The sequence below is a fragment of the Thermobia domestica genome, unplaced genomic scaffold, assembly GCF_964235325.1.
Source record: "Thermobia domestica unplaced genomic scaffold, izTheDome1.hap1.1 HAP1_SCAFFOLD_160, whole genome shotgun sequence".
NCBI lineage: Eukaryota > Metazoa > Arthropoda > Insecta > Zygentoma > Lepismatidae > Thermobia > Thermobia domestica.
The window spans coordinates 429,547-454,536 of record NW_027655903.1 but is presented as its reverse complement, the minus strand read 5'-3'; the positions used below and the strand labels follow the sequence as shown (position 1 = coordinate 454,536).

The following is a 24,990-nucleotide window of genomic DNA, read 5'->3' as shown; positions in this document are numbered from 1 at the left end:
GAGAAATTACTATATGTCAGGATCGTTCTGTAGCAAATAGTTTTTCCAGAGGAGCAGAATCTCTTTCCTCTAGTTATTTTGATTCTTCCAGGACACAATTTTGTGGAAGAAAGTCCGACTGAGAAGCATTCTGGTTCTTCATGACAACATTACTAATACTGTGTGTAACTACTCTACGAAATGATGGAATGAAGGAAAGTAGGAGAACCCCGAGAAAATCCATGCACGCAGTGTTTGTCTACCACGAAGCCTACTTGGTGTGAGCTGGGATCAAACCAGTGATCTCACGCAATAGAGAAGTTCTACAAATGTTCGCAAAAGTTGTGCATATGAAACGGAATTAAATATCTCAGATTTTCTCCTGGATGACTCAGAAACAAAGTCTATAATAGAACGACACTTTTAACATTTTCAAACATTTGCTTCGAGCGTTGAGATGGAGGGGATGCAAGACAATAACTTACCAAATAACTTATACATACAGTCTTGTTAAAAAAAAAAAAAAAAAAGCCATCCATCTCTTTGAAAAGCCCTTCTGTTACCTGCAGTTAGATCTAAATCAAACAAATATGGACTTGATTTGATCAATTAGACCAGTTAGAATTAAACAAATATGGATTTTCTTTGACCAACTAGACTAGTTAGAATTAAACAAATATGGATTTTCTTTGACCAATTAGACCAATTAAAATTAAGTCAAACAAATACGGATTTTCTTTGACCAATTATACCAGCTAGCATCAAACAAATATGGATTTTCGTGGCCAAGTTAGAATTAAATCAAATAAATATGGATTTTCTTTGACAAATTAGATCAGTTAGAATTAAATCAAACAAATGTGGATTTTCATTGACCAATTAAAACCTTTATTTAAAGCCAAAAATTAGAATTTTCTACTACGATTCCTAGGATATCGTCTTCTAGAGCAACGGAGGTGGTCAAGATTTTTTGAGCAAAACTATTGCGATTAGCATCTATAGACATTAAGTACTTCTTTATTGCTGTTAGAATACCATACTTTTACTTATTTGGAACACAGTATACGTACAATAGCCTGTGAATGTATTAAGGTTATTTAAATGAACTTACATAAAAAACTAACTGTATAAATAAAAGTCAAAAAGAGTCAAACACAATTACTTTCACTCTGTGTAGTACTCCTTTCTTTATAGAAATACCAACAATAGACTATAAAATTCACTGTTTGTGAAGTTAAATGCAACACAAAGAACACACAATATATTATCTAATGAGCCAGAGGTTGAGACCCGAGCCCTTACAGCGTAATTTATTTAACCATTGTATAAATGTCAAGCTGCATAGCACAGCTCTTAACCTAGAGGAAACAACTGACTATCGCTGTAGCTATAGCACAGAATACAAACTATGAATAAATTGTTTTTTTAAATATTCACTTCTCTACGGAGACTACAGATTTTCATTTTCAATATATTTTAAAATATAGGCCTATATGTTGATAACTTGTCAGTTGTTACAATTTATTGCTGTTTGTATTCAGTGGTTTACAGTGCGATGCTGTTAAAAAGGATATGCGAAAAAGAAAAAAAAAGTATTATTGTCTTTGAGACAAGCTGATTGATTAATTCTACCTAAAAAGCTATGGCATTTCCTCGATAGGGATGCGCACAAGACAAGATTTGTGGCTGTCTCCTCTCGAAAATGTGTTGTAAAACTTTGGGTGGGGTAAAAGTGATGTCTCGTCTCGAAAACTGTATATTTTTCTATTGGAAGAGCCGTGTCTCGACTCAAATGTTGTCAGGAAAATCTTGTATCGACTCGTCTCGTGCGCATCCCTATTCCTCGAACACATTCAAGAAATACTTTATAAACTGTTGTTTTTAAAACAGTGTTACTTAGTCTATTTCTCGACATACAGGTATATAATGTTAGCCTATAACTATTCGTTTCTTTACTTCCCTCATTGTGATCTGAAGCGGCTCCGTGATAGAGCGCGAACCTCTCGCGATTGGGGTCATTTGTTCGATCCCAGTTCTCACTACATTTTTTTTATACCTAGCGTCCTGCTGTACGTACAGTCCGCAGCAAAAAACCTGCAACATGAGTATGTAAGTTTATTGTGAAACGACGAAGTCTTTTACTCCAAAATAAGTATGTAGGGGAGGACACCGAAGTTTTTCCTAACGTGATTCGAGACATTTAGACGTTATGTTGATTCCCTGCGCTGTTAGGCGCAGTTTCACAATAAACTTACATGCTCATGTTGCAGGTTTTTTGCAGCGGACTGTACAAGCACGGGCGTCAATCCCACCGGGGACGTGCCTCTTCCAAATATTTGTAAAATGGTTTTCGTCCCCCCAATATTTCAAGTATTTTACGTTAAATATGATCCAAAAGAGCCTCAACCATGTAGCAGTTTGCTACGTTCACAAACAATGGTAGACAAAGTGGATATGAAAAAAAGTAGTACCAAAGTTTATTTCCATTTATGAAAAAAAAAAAAAAAAAAAAAAAGAAGTCTGTTTGGCCCTATGAAGGTGAAGGCGAAGTTAACTGTAAATTTACAAACTGTTTTTATTTAGATAGCAAACAGCAAAAGGAGTTTAGTTTAGCTAAACAGAAACATAATTTCCAATTAATTTTTAAACTATACATTGTGGAGCGTCATTTACATTAGTTGTAGGCTTATAGCTCTGAAACCTCTTTTCAAAACTATTGTTTCTAAGCTTAACTAAAATTGTGAAACAAGGTTGCATTTTATTGTTTGAATAAAGAAACTGTAAAGTTGTGTATGTTTGTTTAGTACCACATTTTGCAAAAAAAAAAAAAAAAAAAAACTATACTATCAAAGGTCAAAATAAAAACTTTTTTTTTGTTTTTGTTTGCTTCATGAGTCAAAAATGCTTTAAAATGCAATGTATGAAGACTATTTTTAAAAAAAAAAATTCGGGAAAGGACCCCTACTTTCCTGGGAATATTCCGTACACCCCAGTCCCCATGGTAGCTGTTCCCCCTCCCAAAGTTTATGTGCTGCTGACGCCAATGCATAGAGGCTAGATAGAGCCTTCCTATTTCAACTGTGCCCCTTCTGGCGCTATTATCAATATTTTCCTGTACCTCCCTTCAAAGAGGAGGGACAAACTGCTGCGGCCGAGATTTTTCATTTATAGGATGCCGAAGCGTTGCCATAATGAATTATTTCACCGACTTCGCTGTGCTCTATCTTGTTAGCCATTTTAACTGATTTACGATCATCACTCGTCTAGACCAAACGGCTGAATGGCAAATTGGCAACACAGCTGAGATCATTCACCTCTTTTCCCTAAGCAAACGAAGGGTTTCCTCCATCAGAGGGTGAGGCCAGAGTACATTTCGCATATTTTCCGGGGGCACACCTGAGATAGACAGGCTCTACACACGTCGTGGAGTGTCAACACTCCAGATGACAGTCTATTTCCTATAGACGTGGGTACGTACATGTCCTCCAACTAACTCTCTACGTTCGCTGCATTATAGGTTCTACATTTGCCCGTACCAGATTTAATAACTTGCACCCTTCTAGGTTACAGTAAATGAAGGATCTATCAGCTCCAGCTTCATAATTGAATTTCGATAATATAGAAGTCCTATTTCGTAGTTTCGTAATGTGTAACGAAATCCACGTTTGTCATTATTGAAATGTACCTTTGAAGTTTCCAAATAATAAAGTAAAATATATATATACTTACTGGTAGTTTCTTGACCGGTTAGGGATTTACGGAATTCTGCCGGAAGTCTATCCAAGACATCTGTCTTCCTTTCAACCACTTTCCTTTGGGTTTTTCCTCCTTGGAATGTTTCTACAGTTTCTTTAGTGACTGTTTCAAATTTTGGTTCCTACAGAAAGACCAAACAAAAAATGCATTAACAATACATGAAATTTACAAAAGTAAGTAAAAGTAAGCAAAATAAAAGCAAGTAAGTAAAGAAAAATGTCCACAATGTGGTTTGCGATACCTTAATCTTGCACTCATCAACCTCACTAGATTCGTGTGCTTGGGATTATTACCCTCATTGGGACTCTGACACATGCTAAGGCTTGCTATTCTCATTGGGACTAATGTTTTGACTCACACAGACTGATAAGAATTTCACATCCCTGACAATTTAGAAATTTAATTTGCACTACAAAGCACTGGCCATTTCTTCATATTCTGCTTTCATAACTCTGATAGATAGCCTCTCGCTAGTGCGAGCAGCCATGTACTAATCACGGCATGATCCTTAGCATATGGGACCTCGGAGCTAGATTGAAGTCTGTGCCCAGGACTGGCTGCTGCGAGATTTGCTGGGTAGTTCCCAAACAGACTTTCCGGTTTCTGGTTTCTGGGCTGATATTCAGTTATTGATCTCGATACCAAGACCCGGGCTCACAAATTCGGTCATCTTCAACGAGCAAAGGTAGAACGAAAGACCATCTAAAAAATATTTGACTACTTAAATAAGCAGTCATTATTTTTATACTAACAACAAATTCCATATATAAAAGAAAAAAAAGAGCATCGGTACGTCTGATCGGCTACTTTCGTTTCCGCAATAAATGTTGGCTCAAAACATTGTAATCTTATTGGGCGGTGCGGGCGGAATAAGGATGGCGAAACTGTGACGTATAGCTTCACAATTTTATTGTATAGGCAGATCCTCTATTTTATAACATCCATGGCTTTTTCTCTGTTCTATATTTTTCTTTTCTTTTTTCCTTTCCTCTTCCTTCTCTTTATATTGCTTGAAAAGATGGGGACGGAAATTGATAAGGGTTAGGATTTTTAGGAACAGTTTACAAAGGAAAAATAAACGGAAAAATATACTAAAGTAAAATAAAAAAGTTACAATTTCCCTCAACTATTTTGACAACTGCTCTTTTGGCTAATTGAAAACTAATATAATCCATCTACACCTCTATAATACACATATACAGTATTTCTATTGTATAGATGTACGTTTCTATTTCGAGATAAAACTTCTTCGTGGATGGTAAAGTTTCTTTCCGCATCTACAGAGACCAATGGAGCGAACTTCGTATTCCCTCGAAACTGAAAATTTCTAGATGTTGTAAATTCGACAACGGTTCTTCTGAAGACTAGACTCAGGCTTTTCCTCGGTAAAACCATTTACCTATTATCTTATGAAAGTAGACAGCCCACTCTTCTTTTTCTGAACGTTGCTTGTTCCAAGATTTTAATGGTAGCTATCACATATCTGTAATCGAAGATACTAAACAAAGGGTTCATTCCGTACAGTTTTCGCAATATTTTGTGCACAGCAACGCAACGCAAAAATAAAAACATCATATACTCTATATGCCGATTATCGCAAATTTTGCGTTGCGTTGAGGCAAACCGTTACGGAAGGTGCCCGCAATTCTGCCTTCAAATCATGAATCTTATTCTGGCTGTGAAGAAGTTGGTGAACCTTATAAATTGCACCTGTGTCCTTTGAAACAGAGAAATCACAAATTGCTTTATCTTATTAAAATTATCACACAAAATACAAGACATTTAACCCTGAAACTGGCACAGTTTTCTGGAAATGTGTACCCTCAGTTGGTACACAGTATTACATCGTAGCCATAAGAACCGTAGGACTATGAAACAATGATGTATGTTTCACACAAACAACAATAAACAAAAGAACGTTACGATGACGTCCCCGCTTCACCAAGACGTTTGCTACTATTTTGAATGCAGTTTCTGCTTCTTTTGTTACAGCAGCAGCAATGTTCTTCTTACAAGCAATAATGTGCCATCTGTTACTCCAAAAGTCAATGTCATTTGCGCATTATGGCCATATAGAGGCATCTATGGATTTGTTTCCGACTTAAAGTAAGAAGAAAAGTTTTCAGGAAAGACCTTCGTCATTGCCACTGAACATTAGTGACTTTTTAGTCAAGACGTAGTACTATGTCGTAGCCGTTTCCACTGCACATATGCCATGACGTAATATTACGTCATAACCAGTTAAAGGGTTAATCCAAGATAACTTGGAAATTTGAAATATTTTTCTTTAAGTGTAAAGTAAAAGAAGGCGAAAGAAGAGCCGGGCAAAATAAAAGAATTAGTAACGTATGCAGAAATTAATCAAGGGTGGACTCAAGCATTCAATCTTATGCGTGATTTTTACATATCTTAATATAGTAAATGCTTAATTTTCCATAATATCTTGCTCAAGAAGAGGTTATGTCTCGTAAATCCCCTCGCGTACGCCACTGAAGGGAATAAAGGGATAAAGTTTCCACAAAACCGGAAGGGGGGGGACGAAAGGTGCTGGAAAATTATCTCTATTCACAACTTGACTGCAGGTGTAGGTGAAGCTTTTGTCACTTTGATTTTGTGTGAAGGTTGAAATTTACCTGGCAACACATGTAATTATTAAGTTTTACTAAGAAATCACCTTGAGAGCTTGGTTAGGTATAGAACGTTCGGTTAAAAAGAGTTCAGCTCACGATGAAAATCAAAGGCCATAAACAGTAACTTCTTCAATGAAAGAAAGAAAAGAAAGAAAGAAAAGTTACTGCTCATGGCTTACAGGTAAGTTTGTTGTTGTTGATGATGATGGTGTTGCATCGACCTACATACATATTCTGTTCTGCAACACCTGTATGCAACACAAACAAACAATGCTATCTCTTGTTTCTCATGTGTTTCTTTCTTTTTTTTTTTTTTTTTTTACTTCTTGTTTCTTTCTGTGAAGATGTTCGTGAGGGTGTGAAATAATAGTAGCTTTTCCATTTCACAATTTTCAATTACTCGGCACCGTTACATCAGTTCAATGTCTTTGATTCATATTTTGACACCACGAGTACCGTAGCTTTTGTTCTCTCTCTTCTTCTGTTCGCCGTTCTAGTCTCAGTCGTTCTCTTGTTTCTATTATTATTATTATTATTATTATTATTATTATTATTATTATTATTATTATTATTATTATTATTATTATTATTATCAGCAACAGCGCCTTTTTTTTAGGGAGATGCGGCAAAAGTACTCACTTTTGAACTACCTCAATTAAACTCACGCTCATATCAGACCAGTAGCGTAACGCAAAAATGTCGGGCTCCCCCGCAAGATTATTTTGGGCCCCCCTTCCCATGCCCATTCCTATATATTATTTTTGTAGAAGACAATGGTTAATAAATCACATGGAATAGAATAAAATTACAATTAAAATTAATACTGACCAAAAAAGGCAAAAATGATTTTCCTTTAACCTTCGAGTGATAAGATGTTTTTTTTTTTTTTTTTTTTTTTTTTAGTAATGGTCAAAAATATTATGAAGTTGAAAAACAATGCTGTGGAGGATCAGGGAGCAGAGTTGTCTTCAACATTGGAGGCGGGCAGATTTGAGGTCTATTCTTGAAGGTGGGGGGGGATTGAATGAGACTCATATTAGGGTAGATGAATCTGATTTCTGAGGTGAACCTGTTGTATATTATATATCAGGCGATGTAGATGAATTAGTGGTACATATCAGTATTACAAATCAGTGCCGTGAACACATTCTAAAATCGGAATATATGCATCTTTATAATTGGTATGTTTCTACTAAGGCATCCGCAATAATCCACATCCACAATGTAGATGAAAATCACATTTCAAATCGGATTATTGGGGGGAGAGTCCCCCACCCAGTTCCAAGATTGGGAGTAGGCCTACATGTCCCCCTCATCCCCCCGTGATTTGGGCCAGTGTTTGAAGATACAAAAGCTATTATACAAAACAGCCTAATAATAAATGTGGTTTAAAAGTTGTTATATAACACCTTTTCTTCAACGTCCCGTGAGGCGAAAGGATTCTAATAACAGCTAGATGAAATTAACAAAAATACGAATAAGGCATGAATTTTGTACATAAATTTAAAAATGAGACGGGGAAATTTTCAAGGAAAACTTATCGAGAATAGGCTAGAGACGAAACGACAAACCTAATTTCTTATATCGTATCATATCGTGAAGAACACTACTTCCACTTTCTACATTCTATTTCATTCACCATCATCATCATCGTTTCCAGAGCCGTAACTTAGATTTTTTCTGGGGGGGGGGGGAGCTAACATTAATACGCGTATTTGAGCCCCTAGAAAAGTTGTTTTTTTCTGATTTTTAGGCTCCCTCTTTCCATCTTTCTCTTACTCTTTTTGGACCCCCGGAGCTTGTGGGCCCTCCCGCACGGCAAGGTCTGCGGGACCGTTAGTTACGCTCCTGGACCCGTTTCATACATGACAAATTAATTTAGGAGACAATATTGACAAATCTCAAAGCCATACGAATAAATATTATTTCTAGGGCCCCTAATAGCAGATACTTTTTACGGTAAAGGGCTCACGACTGTTTTTTTTTTTTTGTTTTTTTTTGTTTGTTTGTTTTATTGACCTTTTGTGTGCTGTTTTGTTATGTAATGTACTGAACCTGTTTGATGCTTCATTTATAATTTCCTGTTCGTATCGTATATGGAGTAAGAAAATGTTGTCTTAAAACGGGCACCCTCGAACGGTAGGGGAGATTTCCTGGGGTGCAGTTGCCTCTACAAGTTACGGCCCTGATCATTTCCTTAGTTTCAATGCATAATTGTGGAACGTTGAATACAAATTCATTTCTTTTTATTTCAACGTCACGATCATATTTTTGTAACTGTAATATCAAATGAGCATCAGTTCCATTCTCTATGAGAGCTTACCTCATGAGTTCGGGAACCTTTGTTATATCGTGCCCGCACTTTTTCTTAAAGTTTTTATAGGTATTTCTCTAGCCATTATTTATATTGTACATCCTGCAAATATTTGCATTAATATTATTTGCATTAACAATATGACAAATGAAATTAGAAATGATGGTATGTCAGGACATGTTAAAACGTAGAAGTTGCTGTAATAACATATTCAGAGTGAATACCGGCATTTTTCTCAGAAAAAGCACTTATTATTATTATTTTCAGATGAAATACCGGCATATTGTTATAAATATTACTCTACTTCCAAACTATGCAACCGTACGCACACGTATCGGAAGTTTTATATAATGCTAATGTCCATAGGTCTGTCTGTCTGTCTGTCGACAAGTTTCAGAGCGAAAACGTTAAGAAATATGGAGAAGCAGTTCTTTTTTTTTTTAAATCGACACAGCGTCCCCATAATAGGTTACATCTCCTTTGCTAAGTCTCTATTCAAACCGGAAATGGTTCAAATTAGCCATTTCCAATTTCAACGTTTATCGTTATAGAACGAAAACGTTAACAGATAGCGAGAATCTGTTCTCGTTGCAAATAATTCAACGTCTCGATACAACAAGTCATGACTATCCACAACACTACCAAAACCGGAAGTAGTTTACATTTACTATTACTTCCGGTTTCAATACTGATTTCCGTAGAGCATAAACGGTGAAAGATATCAAGAAGCAATTTTTCGCAATCGATTCAGCTTCCCAAGGAAAGGTTCCATCATCTCTGTTATGCCTCTACTCAAACCCGAAGTGGTGCAAATTAATCATTTCCGGTTTTAACTTTTATCACCATATGACGAAAACTGTACCAGATAGCAAGAATTTTTTTAACAATTCAGCGTCTCAAGACATATCACGACTACCTGTATACTGTATCAAAACCGGGAGTGGCTTAAATTTACTATTACTTCCGGTTTCAATCTTGATTTTCATAGAAAAAACAGTAATAAGTAATCAAAAAGCTGTTTTTGCAATTGATTCAGCGTCTCAAGAGAAGTTATCATTACTACCCATAATACTCTATCGAAACTAGAAGTGGTTCGAATTTACTGATACTTCCGGTTTCAATACTGATTTCCCTAGAGCATAAACAGTTAAAGATATTGAGATGCATTGTTTTAGCAATCGACTCAGGGTTCCAAGAATAGGTTTCATTTTTCTTCGTTAACCGCCTATTCATACCGGAAGTGGTAGAAACAAACTGTTTCCGGTTTCAATGTTGGTGTTCATGCAACAAAAACTGTAATAGATAGCAAGAAGGTCTTTTTTTTAAAAACAATCGATTCAGTGTCTCAAGAGAACATACCATAACCACCCGAAACAGTCTACCAAAATCGGAAGTGAAATTTACTAGTGTTCCCGGATTCAATACTTCTTTTTATAGAGCAAAAACGTTAAGATATATCGACAACGGTTTTTCAACATGAGATTCTGCGTCCCAGCAATGAGTATTCAAACCGGAAGTGGTGAAAATTTACGATTTGTGGTTACAACACTGATCGCATAATGGATTAAAATTGAAATATATAGCGACAAACAGTTTTATTATTCTAAATGGATTCAGATAACGCAAGCGTATGTTTCCCATCTGATTTTAATTCTTTATTGCAACCGACAGTGATGGACAAGGGCGCCGATGTCTCTGTAAATGGGGGGGGGGCATTCAGATGCAGAAGGTATATTACATGAGGATTTTAAGACAAATTGCATTCAAATTATGCCAAATATTGTATATTCATAAATACAATAGGGGGCCCGGCCCCCCGCTTCCCCCCAGGATCGGTGCCCTAGGTGATGGATCTCAATTTGTACTTCTGTTTCAATATTAATATTCATACTAGAAGTAAAGCAGAAAGAAATACCAAGTAATGCGTTTTTGATGTTGATTTAGCATACGAGGAACTGTTTCTATCTTCACGCATGCTCTTCTACTAGCTGAATATACCCATTCTTCGCATGGATCAAATAAAATATCTATGTAAACAAACTGAACGAAATAAAAAAAATCGGTCTTTTTCTACTACTTTTACATATCCCAGTAAACGTCCCTAAGACCATTTGGTTCGAATTTTGAAAAAAAAAAAAAAAAACGCCTCTGGCCTCCAGCTGATGAGGACAATCAGCATTCATCTCAGCGACCGCGAAATTTATGGATTTGACACTAATATATGTCATTTTGGATTATTTTTACATGTCTCGATGACCCCTCCATTATGGTCCTCCGTTCCTTAGCTTATAGGGGCTAAATTTCAAAGTTAACAAGATCTTGAGTTTCACCATTGAGCTCAGCGACCCCCAAAACTATGGATTTGACACTAATATCTATCCTTTTGAATTATTTTTACATGTCTGAGTAACCCTTACCTGCAGATGAGTCCCGGCCCGCATACAATGGTAGCTGAATTTTCAAGTTATCGTTAATGGAAGTGTCACCACTGATCTCAGCAACCACAAAACCTATAGATTTGACACTAATATCGGTCATTTTGGATTATTTTTACATGTTTCGTTATCCTCCCGGTGACCCGTGGCCCGCTGCCGAATGGGGTGATGCGATCGGAGTTTCACCATTGATCTGAGCGACCGCGAAAACTATGAATTGGACACCAATATAAGTCATTTTCTACTACTTTTACACGTCCCGATAAACGCTTCCCCTAGACCCCCTGGTTCAAATTAAAGAAAAAAAACGCTTTGTCTTGGTCTGGGGCCTGAACCAAGGCACCCATGACCAAAATTTGGTAACTCGGTCCAATCGTCTGGTCCCCAGGCCGCACACAGACAAACATACAAACAAACTTTTTATTTTATCTATATTAGATTAGATTAGATTAAAATCAAAAGTTATATATGTACTCCGTACTTCCAGTTGAAGTCGACCGGAGTTTCACACTGTAAAACGAAAAATTGCATCACTGCACTGAAAATATTTACTTTGATAAAATGTGTCCGTTCTTTAATATAACTTTTTATTTACTACTTTTATTTTTCTTTTTCCTTTAAATACAATTGCATATATAAACTTCAATATTTTAATATTGAAATATGAAAAGGAATTTAATCTATACATTTTACACTAATTTTATATCTAATATGAAAGTCTTTTTTTTTTTTTTTTTTTTAAATCTTGAAATTGTTCTGTTTCTCAATGCCATACAAAGTGATATATTCTTGCTTACAGACTGTGGGCGACATTGAAGACAAGGTAATATTTATTGATTTATTGAAAAATACAGCAGGCATTTAGGCATTTAGTTCAATCATAGTTTCCTAAGATTCATTACACATACGTATTTATAATTAATAATTTTTGCTTCAATCTTTTGTTGTTGTCGAATATATCAATGTTTCGATTAAAAATTACTAGTGTACAATAATAATAATAATAATAATAATAATAATAATAATAATAATAATAATAATAATAATAATAATAATAATAATAATAATACTTTGATATTTTTATTATTTTCAAGATGATTGTTTTCTATGTTTAATAACATGCCCTGATGGGAATGAGAGAAATTATTGCAGATTAAAAGCATTGAGAAAGTTTGAAAGATACTGTAGTAGATATTGTTTTCATAAGGGACATGTAGGAGAATTTAAACGAGGCGGTTCATAGATCTTGGTGAGGATGTTTACACTGGTCCAATGTAAAATTACGTCAAAGGTATTTTGACTCACACATAAATAAATAAATAAAACACAACTTTGATTTTTAGCATATAACATACAACGTACACAGTACATTAGGCTATTGTTCATTACACTTTATGCAATAGAATTTCGTGACCCATCAAATACTCCATGATCCATAGATTGAGAATTAATTTCTGTTTTTTTTTTTTAAGTTAACGTAAGTATAATAATAAAAGATTCCATATTTCGATAACGCCCATTTGTTTCCAAGAGGCGGGGTCAACTTAGGTGATTGTTTTAACTGGAAGGTCTTCATCTTTTTGACCTCAACTGGAAACAAGAAAAGTTATCAATCCGCCCCCGTTCGTTTTTTTTTATTAGAATCAGGTTTCTGCCATACAGTACAGTGAACATAATCTCAAAAAACTATTATATACGTTTTTCTTTCTTTTCTTTTCAAAAATTATGTTCGCGGAAGCTTAGAGAAAGACAAACGTTTCACGGCCAATGATACTGAAAGAGCTGTTGCTAGTTGCTTGTTGCTTTTAGATTGGTAAATCGTGAATTGCATTTTGATATCACAAAAACACATAAGTCTACATGTAACTTGTTGCAAGTGAAAACAGGCAGGCATCATGGCGCGGCGGGAAAGAGAGGGGTGTACGTCTACTGTGTCTCCTTGCCCCAGATCACATTTTGTGTCCAGGGTCTTTTTACTTCTCTTTTTCTCTTTTATTTTAATGTTATACCTACGCTTTGGAAGACAAGAAACTTTTGAGTTAGACAAAAAAAAAAAAAAAAAAAAAAAAAGTTAACTGATGCTAACTTGCAAGTATAAATTCTAAGTCTATATGATCTGCTGTTACGGGCGCGTGGGTGAAGCAGTTTGGCTAGAAACAGCGAGGTCATCATTGGTTTAGTTTCTCTTCTTTTTCTTTTCCCTTTTTTCTTTATTTAAATAATCAAAAGGACAAAAATTCATTCCCAGGGCCGTCAACAGATTTAATTTGCTGTTTTTTTTTTTTTTTGGGCGGGAGGGGAGAGATAGAAAGAAGAACAGAGCCGAGAAATTAACAGACGAAAAGCAATATTGTTACCAGTTTACAAATCTTTTTTCATATTTAGTATTGCTCCCGAAAAGAGAAACAAGGAAGTGACGTATCAACATCGGACCCAGGGTCCTAGCCCCCTTCCCCACCAGTGTTTTGAGTAAGTTATTATTTCAGGAATGCAAATAAGCAACAAAATTTTACTCGCCCAATAAACAAGCTACTAGCCCACATACCACAATAGAAATCATTTAGTACCTTCGGTATGATATTAAATACTCGCCCACATCGATGAAGCACTCGCTCCGGGCGAGTGGGTATTTGCATCCCTGTATTATTTATATATTTTTGAAAGTTTATAGTAAACGCATGATCCCTCCATCAATCATAGCCTGGGTTCTGGCTCCCCCCCTAGTTTTTACCTCCTAGATCCGCCACTGGAATAAGGTTTTCTAGTCCCGTAAATTTTGTAAAAAACAAAAATCATTTTGTCACGATTTCCGAAGAATTCTTTCTTGTCATGTCTGGATTCTCAGACAGCTTTTAGAGTTTCTCGGTGGCTAAGCGGTTAGTGTACGCGCCTTTGACGTGGGAGACCCGGGTTCGATTCCCGGCGGGAGCTCATGTGGTTCGGATTTCACGTTAATCAGTAGGTCCCGTCTTATATAGCCTCGCTGCTGAACTAGACGTTAAAGTCAAAATCAACTCAACTCATACAGCTTTTCTCGTCTTGTCTTGTCAATCACTTTGTCAATTAGTAGTTTTTATATCATCAATCGTGTAACATTAAAGCAATGTTTGAAATGAAATGAAATCTTTGAGTTTTACGTCCCACGGTGATGATGAGTAGACTAAAGGAGACGGTGATGATGAGTAATGAATGAAATTGTGGAATGAAGAAAGTGGGAGGAAACGGTAGAACCCCGAGAAAAGTCACACACACGATGTTTGTCCACCACAAAGTTCACTTGGCAGGGGCTGGAATCGAACTCGGGACCTCAAGCACCAGAGGTGAACGCTCTACCACTGAGCACCGCGGCCCCAGCAATGTTTGAGATCTGAGACTTGGGTAAACTATTGTTTCCAATGACACTCGTGAAATTATAGTCTCGTGGACAACACGATTCAAATTTGTGAAAATTAAACTAACAGTTGCTGTAGGAAATGATCGGAGGGCTTGTATTCCTGGGGCGAGAGAGGAGGAAGGAGAAGAGAGACGAATTTCTTCGTATCCCTTGAATTTCCTGGTGGCATGTTGTTTGCCACAACTCGATTTTTGTGTTGTTTGCCATGATTTAGCCACAATCTTCGCATTCTGCATTCAGTCTCATTCTGCCTCAATCTTTGCATTTTGAATTATTTAGAGAGGTGTTACGTTTCCGAACAGTACTCAATACAGGTCATTATTCTTGTTAGTCAGTATGGATGTTTCTAAATTTATATTGGCTACATTGATACAAGTTATTTTCATCCCTTTGTTTCAGGATGGCTGTCACAGACATGCGGAAGTGCATAATTGAAATACCAAAAAGAATTTATTGACTAATTGTTTGTGCTAAAGTGTGTAAAGTTTTTGTGAACAGCGTCACTGTTTTTCGTAACACATTTGATACAAATATTGTGAAAGAAGGGAAATATATCCCTCCCTTTCATAATAAGTTTTGTAACAGCAATCCTGCCTGACTAACAAGAATAATGACCTGTATTGAGTACTGTTCGGAAACTTAATACCTCTCTAGATAACCCGAAAGGTGAATAATTGTGTAAATTCAAATGAATACATCAAGAAACAAATGAAATTGAATATAAATTACTTTGATGCTGCAGGTAAATAGCTACAGGCAAATGGTTATCGATATGAACCCAGATATTCACATGGTCAATATTGTGCAATGTTTGTTTATGTTGAATTTTGAATCGGATTTCATTGAGTACCCAAAATACAACTTTGTGGTGTTTTAGTACACATGCAAGATTACAATCTGGACAATTTTGAACAAATTCGCAGGAACATTTCTATGCGAAATTCAAATTTGAATTTGAATTTTTGAAGTGTTATTTTTTATTTTACAGGATTTTTTAATATAGTAAAACTTGTAGAGTGGTCTTTAAGCTTTCCAATAGTGTTTGTTTCATGTCTCTAGTGCGCATATTAGCCATTTTATGACAATTTTTAATAATCACAGTACCCAATTTTTAATAATGCCCTCTTTTGACATTTTTGAACACCCTGTACGGGGACACTTGCAGGAGGAGAGAGGTAATATTTAGGATTTTTTCATTTCCTACTGTAATAAAGCTGTGCACCAATTTTTACAAAAATCTAAGATGGTCAGATCAGTTTTTGTCATTTCATTGGTTAATTTCACATGGAATGTCCCTAGTTTCAGTATATCAATATTGTTGGCTTTTTTTTGTATAAGCTTGACTATGAAGAACAACTGTATGGTATAAAATGTTACATTTGTAGTATTAGTGTTAATAAACTTAATGCATTTGAAGTAACATTTAATCTCGTTTCACTTTTCAGATTTACGTATGAGACAAATGATGTTCACTTTCACGCTGATGGTACCTTTACATATGCTTTTCGTCATTTTCATCAGGTGTATACTATTCACGCATACAAAACTAGATCTTATCTGCCTCTATGTTATGCTTTTTTGCCGGAGAGGGATAAGCAAACTTTCAAAGCTATATGGGAAATGATAAGAAGTTAAGAACCTGGAATAAATTTAAAATCGATCCATGTAGACTTTGCAACTGCAGCTCATGAAGCTATCAGTGAGGTCTTTCCAGAATGTAACATCACTGGATGTCGATTCCATTTGGATGAATCTTGATTGAAAAATATTCAGGGCAACGAACAAACACTTATATCGAGCCTACATGAATCCGCGGTCTGAGTTAGGTAGATTTCGTGTGCGATTTTACTTCATAAACTTTTGCTTATTCAATTAATCAAAACAGTGAAATTGATAAACTTTCAGTAAACTACGCTGATTCCTTCGAATGTCATTGCTTTTAGTACCAGATAATAGATTTTATTTCTAATTTCTTTTCTATCCTATCCTGCAGAAAAACCTTGTTTGCGCACAGATTTTAAAGCTACTATTGTGGCAACGTTGGTCAAACATCTGTGTTCAAAAAGGCCAATAGAGATTTGTGCGCAATTTGGGATCTAGAGTGTGCGCAATCCAGTTGCTCCCCTTTCTTCCACAATTGGGAAACTTAACACTTTTTCCTCCAAATAATTTCCCGTTTATAAAAATCATCATCCTTCTGAGTTAGTCAAGTGCAGGCGCGCACCAAGAAATTTTAGTTGGGAGGAGTCCAAGTTTTGGAGGCGACTCCAATACTACAAGCCATTACATCTATGTAGCACTGAATGGATATTGTTCTGCACCCGAAAAGATGTAAGTAATTGTGTACTTCCAACTATATTTTCAGGGGAGGAAATGATAGAACTACATTGGTTTTATAAGAGAAAGAGTACAGATGAAGAGTAAGACATTTTTATGCTACTTCAATCATTTAGTTTTATTGAGAAAATGTATAAATGTATGTTGAATTAGGAAGTTTTTTTTGGGGGGGGGGAACGCGGACCCGGTGAACTGCCTCCCCCATGGGTCCGCCCCTGCTCAAGTGTTACTAATTACAATATTTACAGTATGCTATTTTATGCTCTCCAGCTATGTTTTCAAATGAAGAATTCAGTTTCTTGTTCTCTTCATTTTCAATGAATTTAACGTAGACACACTTTTTCGAGAGGAATAAAATAACAAATAATAATAATTATTATTATTCCTTGATAAAATAAACGAGTAACGGGAACATTAGTTTCTATCATTTTGAATGATTATTACTTGAAAAAACAGAAAATAAAATGCTTTGTTAATTATAAGTGATAAGCATACTGTAGAAAGTTGCAGCAATAACTATTTTATATCCAATACGACACAGCAACTAATTATAGTATTAATCCATATTTAATGTTAAAAGACATGAAACTGCTGTCAGAGAACTAATAACGGAAAGCTAGTTACAAGTAGTTTGTGTGTCTCCGTTTGGAGAAATCAAAATCTGTGAAATCTTTGAGTTTATATGGCTGTTATGCTATGAGAGACGACCATTAAAGCAAGTGAATGATGATTGCTAGAATTGGTGGAATGAGAAAGTGGGAGGAAACTGGAGTACTCCGAAAAAACCCACGAGCACGATGTTGTCCACCACAAGCTTACTTGGCCGGAGCTCGAACCAAGGACCCCAAGCACCAGAGGTAAGCGCTCTTCCACTGAGGCACCGTACTCCCTCAAAGAAATCAATCAAAATCAGCTACTTAACAGGCCCGTAGCCAGCCCAAAAATGTAGGGGCTGAAGTTAGGGGTGGCCCGATTTAAGCATATGATAGTTCATCACTATATTATAGTTCATTTGAGAGCCTACCGTGAAATATTTTTAGGAGGGCAGCAAAAATTTAGGGGGGCGGCCCCCTAGACCACCCTAGACCTGGATACAGGCTTGCTACTTAATACTAAGTCATATATTTTTTCATATACAGTGTATACTTAATTTTGTAGATAATCTATTCCAGCAAAATATAACTATCAAATGATTGGCTACGAAGAACGCACTTTTAACTACATAAATATTCATTTTTTCTTGCTTTTTGTCAAAAACTACGGATTAGAATTTACCATCATTGATGTCATTTTGTTCAGCACGATATGATCTATCGATTGATAATATGTCGCATCTCTCTCGGCAATATTATGGTTGAATAAAAATTAAATTTTACGTTTTTAATCACAATATTGGGCTATATCTCAAACCATCATGTTGTATACTGTCGTATCACTAGTGTATACTTGCAGGGGCACGTTGTTTAATGGTAGAGCGCTTACCTCTGGTGTGTGTATGTGTGGTTCCTGGTTCGATCCCCGACTACGTAACTGCGGTGGACAGCATCGTGTCCGTGGGTTTTCTCACGGTTACTCCCGTTAGCTCACCAATTCTCTCATTCCATCGATTCTTCCATTATCATTCACTTCCATTGATTATTATCCGTCCTCCTTAGCCTAAAGAGCATAACTGTGGGACGTTAAACTGAACGATTTCATTTAATTAATGTATACTTAAGCATCCGTCCCATCTTAATAGGTCGTGTGATCATTGTACAGTTAATTTCGAGGTTTACCAAAAAAAAAACTGTTGTTCTAGATTTTCTCTAAAACTATACACATCAGGATTTATTTACATTCATCCATGTAGCATTCTTCAGATCAATGCAATCTATTGACTCGCATTATGTCTTATCTTTGGACAGTTTTTTTTTCGTTACATATATATATATATATATATATATATATATATATATATATATATATATATATATATATATAGAGAGAGAGAGAGAGAGAGAGAGAGAGAGATTGAAACTTTTATATGCTCAGGTTTAAAATTAAGTTACTTTAAAACAGCGTTTCTCAACTTTTTTTTTCTTTTTTGAGGCACACCAAAATATGTTTCAAACTTTCGCGACACCCCTTCACGTGATTTTTTTCCCCCTAAATGCAAGAAAGACAATACATAAAAATACATACAATACATTTTATTCATTATGGAACGACTATGAGATACAAATCTCAGAAGCAAATTACGTAAGACTCTTGAATAGAAACATATTAACATAAAAGAAACTTATGACTCTTGAAGCAGGAATATACCAAAAGAAATAATACCATCAGAAATATGTATAAGATGACATCAAACTTAAAACTAGTGAGATATTTGTCTCTGACGATTTTTTGCAAAGCACATCTATGCGTGGAGTAATTCTTGACAGACACACTCTCATGTCCAGTGTTACTGTCCAAAGAAAAACGAACAGCGTTAAAAGCAAAACTTTCCAGCTTTAAGGTTAGTGTAAAGGGACAAGTTTTGTCGATAGATGTCATTACTGTCTTCGTATCTCCCCCATGTATTTTTTACCTTTCACGAAAATTTACAATTTCCCTTACAAATTTCACCCTAGAGACTTCGAAATTTTAGAGAAGTAACTTCATAACCTATTAAAGGGAACAATCCGTGCCATTTTTTTTTTAGAACTTTCTTTATTGTTGAAACAGTTGTATTGTTAAAGGTTTGAATATTTTTTTTAATAATCAAGCCATTTCAACATTGAAGAAAATTTTAAATAAAAAATCGGCACGGATTATTGCCTTCGATAGATTATGAAGTTCCTTTTCTAAAAATTTGAAGTCTCTAGGTTGAAATTTGTAAGGGATATCGTGAATTTTCGTGAAGGGTAAAAAATACATGGGAGAGATACAAATACTGTAGTGCCATCTATCGGCAAAACTTGTCCCTTTAAACCAACCTTAAACTTAGAAGACAAATGTGAAATCAAATCGACTGGCGATAATTTTTTTATTTTCTTCTGAAGATAATTTCTATGCAGAACATCTTAGAAGACATTAAAAATCTCGTGATGCACCTGACACGTATTCACGACATACCAATGTGTCGCAACACACCGGTTGAGAAACGTTGCTTTAGAAGATAAAGTCACGAAAGAAAGTATTCTTCAGTTGAAACAATGTCTTCTTATTCTAGTAACTCAACAATAAATTAACCTATTAGAGGACCGACTTTGGCAAGTTATCAAGTTACAACCATTCTAAGGATAGCAACAAAAAGATCTAAATTAATTCATTTGTTCCCGAGTTATTGGCAAAAGAAAATTTGTCAACTGTCAAATACTTTCTTTCTCGTATGTACTAAAACCATACAGTTTATATATAAGATAATTATTTATGCTAAAGAAGAGGGAACAATAATTTTTCCTCTCGCGTCTTTATTTTTGACTTGGCTATAAAATTTTTAAAATTCATTTTTGCCCATAACTCAACCATGTTTACTATTCGTGTATTTGTTTTTTTAAAAAAGTGTTACGTATAGTCGAATGACATTGTGCAGAAGTATATTTTAAGCTTCTTTTCAACATATTCATTTTAAAGCTGCTTCCGGAAACACTGTTTCTGCTTTATATGCTTTCGCACATTATATTTCTTTCTTATATACTTAATGTCGACTTATTTTTGATGTCTTCCTCTATGGCTATCGTGGGATTGAAAGCTGTGTTTTCTGCACTGCCCTTAATTTCGTTTAAAATTCAAGAAATGATTGGTAAGAAAAAAAATAATACATAATAATTACATTATAATTTATAGGGGATTTGAGGGGATTATTAAATATCATTATATCTGAATATTTCTAATCAGTGTTTCCATGAAACGAGAAATTTCTCGTTTCGAAAACGCAACCAAAATAACTCGAGACAAAATGAGAAATTGCACGAGCTTCATGGGAAACACTAGTTTACCCAAATCTCATATCTGAAACACTGTTTTAGCGTTAAATGATTTATAGTATACAAGTTTAAAGATTTGCACGTCACTACACAACAGATGTACTTCAATAGTACATACGATGTTCTTACAAGTATATCACACCCTTCGTAGATACTTCGTGATGCAGAACGATTCTGATAACTTCTATATGAAATTAAAGGGGAAAAAAATCAGGAAATACATTTTGTATAACGAGACGAGATATGTTTTTCGAGAATCGAGACGAAACTGGAAAAGATTCTTCGGAAATCACGACGAAACTAAAACTTCAACAAAATTTATGAGACGATTAGAGAAAACCTCGTCGGCAACATTATTGCTCATTCTCGGAACTACAATAACTTAAATAAAAATATAATCTGACCAACAAAACACTTAGTAGTAGTAGTAGTTATAGTAGTAGAAGTAGCAGGAGAAATAATAATAAGGTAACTGCAGGTATATACGCCAGTGCAGCTAAATACGCCAAGTGTTCAGTGCTGGGACGTCTCTGACGAAATCTGCTAAAATGCGCTTCCAGCGAATACTCCGGAAGACAGCGCTGAGACCGCCACGCCATGCAGAGTTGTTTGCTTCGGGAAGGTTCTGTGGAAGGACGTTATTATTTCAATAGAGGTAAGAATCCTTCATTAGTACCGTGATAACTCAGAACATTGCCGATTGTTTACAGCAATGTATGCCTTATTTCGAGTCCGTCTAGGAACACTTTGTTTTGTAAATGTAATTTCAGTATTTGTGATTCTATGGCTACTAAATCAATACCAAGCATTGTGCAACGAAATACGCCAGAGTCAGTGGCGGACCTAGTAGGTAAAAACTGGGGGGGGGGCTGCCAGACACAGACTATGACAAGTATATCATGAGTTTACTATAAAGTTTTAAAAATAGATAAATAATAGCTTAAATAATTTTCGCCATCCTGAAAACTGGGGGCGCCTATGCCCCTCCGGGCTAGATCCGCCACTGGCCAGAGCTTGTGCAGAACTGACTGCAGAAGACAAAGATGTTTTCATTTGTCCCACATGTTCCATATAATATCGGTGTAGTTTTTTTGAAGTCACAGTACAGTGACACTGTTTGTTTATCTTCTTATGGACTAAAACTTTTCAATTTGGAACTTCATTTCAACTTTGGAGATTATCGTTTTTACATTTTATCTTTTTATTTTCATCTTGCATTTTGGTTATTCTATTTTTTGCTTCAGCCATGTTGTATAGTAATATTTTGAGTTCGTATAATACAGACGATGTAAGCAGTTGCAAGTTTTATTACAGGTTTCTAGTAGTATCCTAGACTTGGCTTAATTACCTGTACGTGCTGGTAAATACGCCACTTTGTAATACTTTTTTCTTTTACCTTGGGTACAAATTAGAAATGAGCTTACGTGCCTTTGGCGTGGGAGACCCGGGTTCGATTCCCGGGGGAGCTCATGTGGTTCGGATTCTACGTTAATCAGTAGGTCCTCGTCTCATATAGCCTCGCTGCTGAAAGGGACGCTAAACTAAAATCAACTCAACTCAACTCAAAATAGTTATGAGTGCCATCATTGCCACATTTTTTTCTACACGTAAAAAAGGCTACTCTGTAACACACATGTCTTGTTCTTAGAGTAGTAGATGTAGTAGTAGTAGTAGTAATCTCTTACGGGTCTAGGAAAATTCGGTGTAAGAAAACTCGGTGTAGGAAAATTCGGTGTACGGAAAACTCGGTGTGGGGAAATTTAGATGTAAGGCAGATTCGGTGTAATGCATATTAAATATTACCACTTATGATAATTTACGACACTTCATATTGTGAAAACGAAAACCATAAAATGTAACGAATAAAATGTTATTACCTATTTCAAGAAAAGCATTTTTTTTTCCTTGAGTCCAATATATCTTTCATGTCTTTTGCGGGATATTACTATAAACTACTTTTCATCACACAATGAAGCTGACAGTTTTTGTCAGAAATAAAACAATTATAGCTATAAGTTCAGAGAATAGTTATAGGAACAACTAAAAACACCTTTCCTATAGTACATCATAGAACATATACAAGGTGATTCTTTTAAAACACACGGATTTCATTTGGCTCTAGAACTTCTAAATGAAGTCCGATTTTCATGAGGTTTGTGGCAAATGATCAAGGAACGTTGGGAGATATATGGAACTATGCTTACTGGTTTAAATTCATTTGGGGTAATATCGGCCACGCCTCTAGAAAAACAGCAAATATTCGCCACTGTACCGAATTGGAATTAGGTGAGGTGCGGTGTTGAGATTTGAGTTTCTTCGTTAGTTGGCAACCTCGCGACGGTCAATAAGAAACAGGAAACTGGGCTGTTGTATTGAGAATTATGCTGTACTACTGTATCAATATGATCAGGACACAGTTACAATAATGTGCTCTTTGGAGCAACGTGATTTTATCGTTAAAAAGTTTTTGGAGAACGGGATCTGTTGTTGCTACGCAAAGGGCATTTACACGCAATTTTACCTCACGTTCTGCCCCAGACAGGAACATAATATAGTCGTTAGTGAATAAATTGTAGGAAACAGGATCGCTTCTGAGTAAGACAGGGAAGCATCGAACCCCGCTGGCGGATGTTGTGGAAGATGTCAGTTACCGACTCTAAGTCACCCAAGAAATCTCTGTTTAACATGTGATTTATGTAAGTTACCACTAACACTTAATTTGTATTCTTACTAACACTTAATTTGTATTCTTCAATTTCGCTTCAAATATTCAATATCTCATTCGAACTGTAACGTACAATGGCGAATATTTGCTGTTTTTCTTGCGGCCTGCTCGATATTACCCCGGATGAATTTAAACCAGTAAACATAGTTCCATAAATCTCCCATCCTTCCTTGATGATTTGCAACAAACCGCATGAAAATCGGACTTCAGTTAGAAATTCTAGAGCCAAATGAAATCCGTGAGTTTTGAAAAAATCACTCTGTATATACATATGTCAGATGCAAAAATATATTGATCAAAAAAGTCTTAGTGGAAACGGCAATTTAAAGAAGAATGTTTTTTTCATATAATAGTTGTACAGATAGTTGACTTCTCCTCCAATCAGTAGACTTCTCCTCCAAAATTTGTTATAGTAGACAGTAAAAGTACGTTCTACAAAGTTTGAACTTAAAACTAATACGCTCATTTATCCTTAAAGTTGAGTGTTTAATAAATCCTACGGCCTACTACAACGAATCTTTCTTTACACCTAACATTTCCCACACCGAGTTATCCGTACACCGAATTTTCTGTACACCGAGTTTTCTTACAACAAATTTTCCTACACCGGATTTTCCTACACCGAATTTTCCTGCTCCCATCTCTTACAGTTTCGGTAACATATTGCCTTCGTCAGAACATTTGTTTTCCGTATTATTCAAAAGCTGTAGTAAGGGAGACCTGTCCAACATGGAAATGGAAAATAATTTTTGCTGCATAACAAGAAATACACCGTGTTTGATCCTTCCTAAATTTTTTAATAATAATAATAATAATAATAATAATAATAATAATAATAATAATAATAATAATAATAATAATAATAATAATAATAATAATAATAATAATAATATTGGAATAGCTGTGAAATGTACCGGGTATTCTTATACACAGTAAAACTTCGTGAAGATGAGTAAAACCCATTTTCCAATATATTAGGTTTTCCAATAGGTTTGTTAATAAAATATTTTATTTTAAAAAATATTAACCAACTTGAACAAAAGCACTAAAAAGTAGAAACTAATAAAGGCGTTAAAAAGCAGATAATAATAATAATAATAATAATAATAATAATAATAATAATAATAATAATAATAATAATAATAATAATAATAAAGCGCTTAAAAGTAGAAAATAATTCATTGCCATCTATTTTAAAAATTGGACTCTGTGCTAAGACAAACAAATTAATACCTATAAAATTAGTTTCGATGATAATTTTATGAGGCATTACTGCATTTCGCTTGAGCACAGACTTCAGTTATATATCTGTATCTATCTATCTATCTATTTATCTATATCTATATCTATATCTATATCTATATCTCTCTACTGTAACCCCCAGTAATAGAAAATAAGTAATATTTTGAATTATTCGTGGTTACATATTTTTGTTTTTATGTTAAGATTGCCATATGCATCTTTTATTAT

General features: G+C 35.3%; 1 protein-coding gene across 1 annotated transcript in view; it reads right to left on the bottom strand.

The window, feature by feature from the left end:
• The window catches only part of LOC145676478 (uncharacterized), a gene marked incomplete at its 3' end in the record, with an annotated part of 259,061 nt that overhangs the window by 19,450 nt on the left and 214,621 nt on the right, over window positions 1-24,990 (bottom strand). The window contains exon 3 of the mRNA XM_081747284.1: window positions 3,709-3,856. Coding sequence (XP_081603410.1) covers window positions 3,709-3,856 — 148 coding nt within the window. The remainder of the gene's footprint in view (window positions 1-3,708; window positions 3,857-24,990) is intronic.